At 31.6% G+C, this 2,993-nt stretch overlaps 1 protein-coding gene across 1 annotated transcript; it reads right to left on the bottom strand.

Annotated features, from left to right (window-relative positions):
* Nucleotides 1–490: 490 nt before the first annotated feature.
* On the bottom strand, nucleotides 491–2,669 carry LOC134696611 (BTB/POZ domain-containing protein 6-like). Its single transcript, XM_063558479.1, has 2 exons — nucleotides 2,413–2,669; nucleotides 491–1,578 (listed from the first exon to the last, which is right to left on the bottom strand). Exons 1-2 carry the CDS (start codon nucleotides 2,658–2,660, stop codon nucleotides 561–563), a joined length of 1,266 nt encoding a protein of 421 aa, XP_063414549.1. The 5' UTR covers nucleotides 2,661–2,669; the 3' UTR covers nucleotides 491–560.
* Nucleotides 2,670–2,993: the final 324 nt, after the last annotated feature.

Here is a 2,993-nt window from a genome sequence, read left to right as displayed (position 1 = left end):
ACATTTGATATACAACACAATATAATATTAACAATTTATAAAAGAGCCACTCTAAAAAGATTTATAAGAGACTGTTAAAACACAGATTAAAAAAACATTTATATTACATATATTACATATATTAATAAATCTTAGCATAAAACTCCATATTATTAAAAACAATTATAAAAAAGAAAACAAACAACATTATAAACACATATCACGAGTATAAAATACACTTTCTCTTAGAAAGTATTTCTTAGCAGATTTTGGCTGTAAAATAACAAACCTTATCATCATGAAACATAAATAAAAACTTTTCTTCATTACTTAGATTACTAAAACTACTTTCTATATTACATACAATGTTAAAAAATATCGTTAGCAAAGCTGCACATTCTGTGCATTCCAATAAAACATGTTTTTCATCTTCAATTATCTTCAAATATTTTTTTCTACAATTAAAACAGAACCTTTCATTTACATCTATACCTTAATATCTTATTTTCCAAATAACGAAAGATATAGAAATATACGTAAGTGTCCATGTGTTGTTAATCCAAGTTCAAGTAGAAAATAAATTACGAATCAAAGACAAGTCCTTGAATTTGTCCTTTCACTTCACTTGTGCCATTTTGCGATTGCAAGGATGGCGGCAAAAAGTTGATAGACAAACCTTCTTCATTTGTTATATTCTGAATATATGATTTTCCACTGAATGTTAGTGGTCCAGTGCAATTAAGTTGTATAGTATATTGTTTATTCCTCAGTATGTTGACAGGAAGAGTCAACATGATTTCATATACCTCTTGACCTGCACTGGACATGAATGTTGTTTGTGTTGTACCTACGATGAAAGAACTACACACGATATTTATCTTTACGTTATAAGTTCCAGAATATGTTTTCGATCCGAACAAAAAAATTGAAAAAAGTTTTGCATTTAAAGATGTTTTAAAGTCAACACAATCATCTGGTCCTCCGCAACTCCAACTTGATGTCTTGTTCACTTGACACCTTTCAATCTTGATTTTAAAACTCCGCTTATTTGAAGGGAATATATCCGTTGTTTTTTCATTAAAATGTTGATACACTTTTATTATCTCTGTTGAAGTAAGCAAATCTTTGCAAGAAACTTCTTCTGTAAAATACTGTGGTCTCATGACTGGAAAACGTATGAGATATAACAAATCGCCAAGACATTCTCTGACATTCACATCCGTTGCAGGCAAACTGTTTTCTTTACATTTCTGTTGACCCCACTTTAACATTTGCTCGTAAATATTTTCTTCTTTGCAACGCAATTTATCAGAATTTAGTAATGATTTTAAGCATCCCGCTGAAAATTGTAAGAAATCTTTGGAATCAAGGAATCCACTTCCATTTTCGAAAATAAAATTTAAAACTTTTGTTTTTAAGTCTTCCATGTTGAAGTCGTATGCTGTTTGCAGTACAACACATGCCTGATCCACATTCACATTCGAGGTTAAGAATGCACAACACTCGTCTTTTAACAGCTGAAGCATATACTTTTCTGATCCATATAAAAGGTTCCTTACATTATTAGAATCGACAGTAATCGTGTCTGTATATATAAACCTGTAAAAACAAACATTTAAAAGTAAAGTATATGCGTCCTATACGTAATTTTCTCTTATTTTTCCACATTTAGGCAATAAATAAGGAATTGTTATTTATACAACAAATGATATTTATATTTTAAATGAAGTAACTTAGCCCACACGGATTTCTTGAATTGACATGTACGCCATTTATGTGTTATAAACATGTAACGGATATATTTCACAGAATAATTCTATGAAACGTATCGCAAACATGTATTTAAAAGACTCTTTCCTCTGATTAGAAGTGGTTTGTTTGGTAATACAGGTAGTGTATCGTATTTCGATAGTTTGGAAGACAAAAACATGTATTTATCTTAATCATAGTCCCTGCCCAAATGTTTCTCGGTAACGCTCAGATCAAAATAGTTAGAACGCCAACAAGTAAAATATTGAGGACCGAAAATTCCAGAAGGTTGTGCCAAATAAGTCTGCGGTAAATTATGCAAGGGATAAGACAATCTTTAGTTATTCGAATTTTCCATACTTTTGCTAACAGTTAATTTATGAGGATGGCCATATAACTGATATGAATGTCAACATCGAAGTGCTGACTACTGAGTTGGTGATACCCTCGGGTTAATAGAGGCAAAATGTTTTATTTCAGTATGATGCCTAGCTGTATGATAGTAACAATACTAGTTTCCAGTATTCCGTATTGCACAATCGTATGAGTATTAAGTTTTATTACAAATTCAACATATATAACATTTGGTTACACAACTCGGCTGTGACCCAACATTTTACAGTTTACACTACTCTTATCTTGTGGACCATCGTTTTAGACAAAATAAAGATAAATGTAAGTTACTGCAAGATCATATTAAAATATTCCGGTTCTATGTCAGCTATGTCAACAGTTCCTTTCTCTGCCAGTGGTCCTTCAAACATGCTGTAGAATACAGGACTGGCACTAGCCAGCATGTTCTTATGAGCCATGATTGGTGTCTTATCTGCTCCGACGTTGAAGGTGACGTCACACATCAGTTGGTTGTTCAGCATATACTTCATTCGATCGGAGAGTGATTTCCCTATTTGCCAATCAGACGTTGCTTCCATGATTTTCTAAAATACAATTATACAAAAATAAGAAGGTCTCACTGAAGTACTTATAGTCCAGTCAATCTAGCACAGATTTGACCCTTACCCGGAAGTAATTGCTACAGAAGATTTTTAAGTTTTAATCTTTAGCATTATAGCCCAAATATACACAGAAAAAAGTCCCATAAAAACTATCTTGAGGAAGACTAAAAATATCACCTTTTAAAATTCCTATGGATATTTGCATTGAAAAGGGAGATAACTTTTGCAAAAAAGGCAGAAAATTCAATTAAAAATGATACAAAATTACAAATGTACCGCTTCTATTCATCATAATGTATTGATTCTTGA

The sequence above is a fragment of the Mytilus trossulus genome, chromosome 14 (assembly GCF_036588685.1).
Source record: "Mytilus trossulus isolate FHL-02 chromosome 14, PNRI_Mtr1.1.1.hap1, whole genome shotgun sequence".
In the NCBI taxonomy this organism is placed as follows: domain Eukaryota; kingdom Metazoa; phylum Mollusca; class Bivalvia; order Mytilida; family Mytilidae; genus Mytilus; species Mytilus trossulus.
The sequence above is the reverse complement of the archived record's forward strand: the minus strand, read 5'-3'. Positions and strand labels throughout refer to the sequence as shown.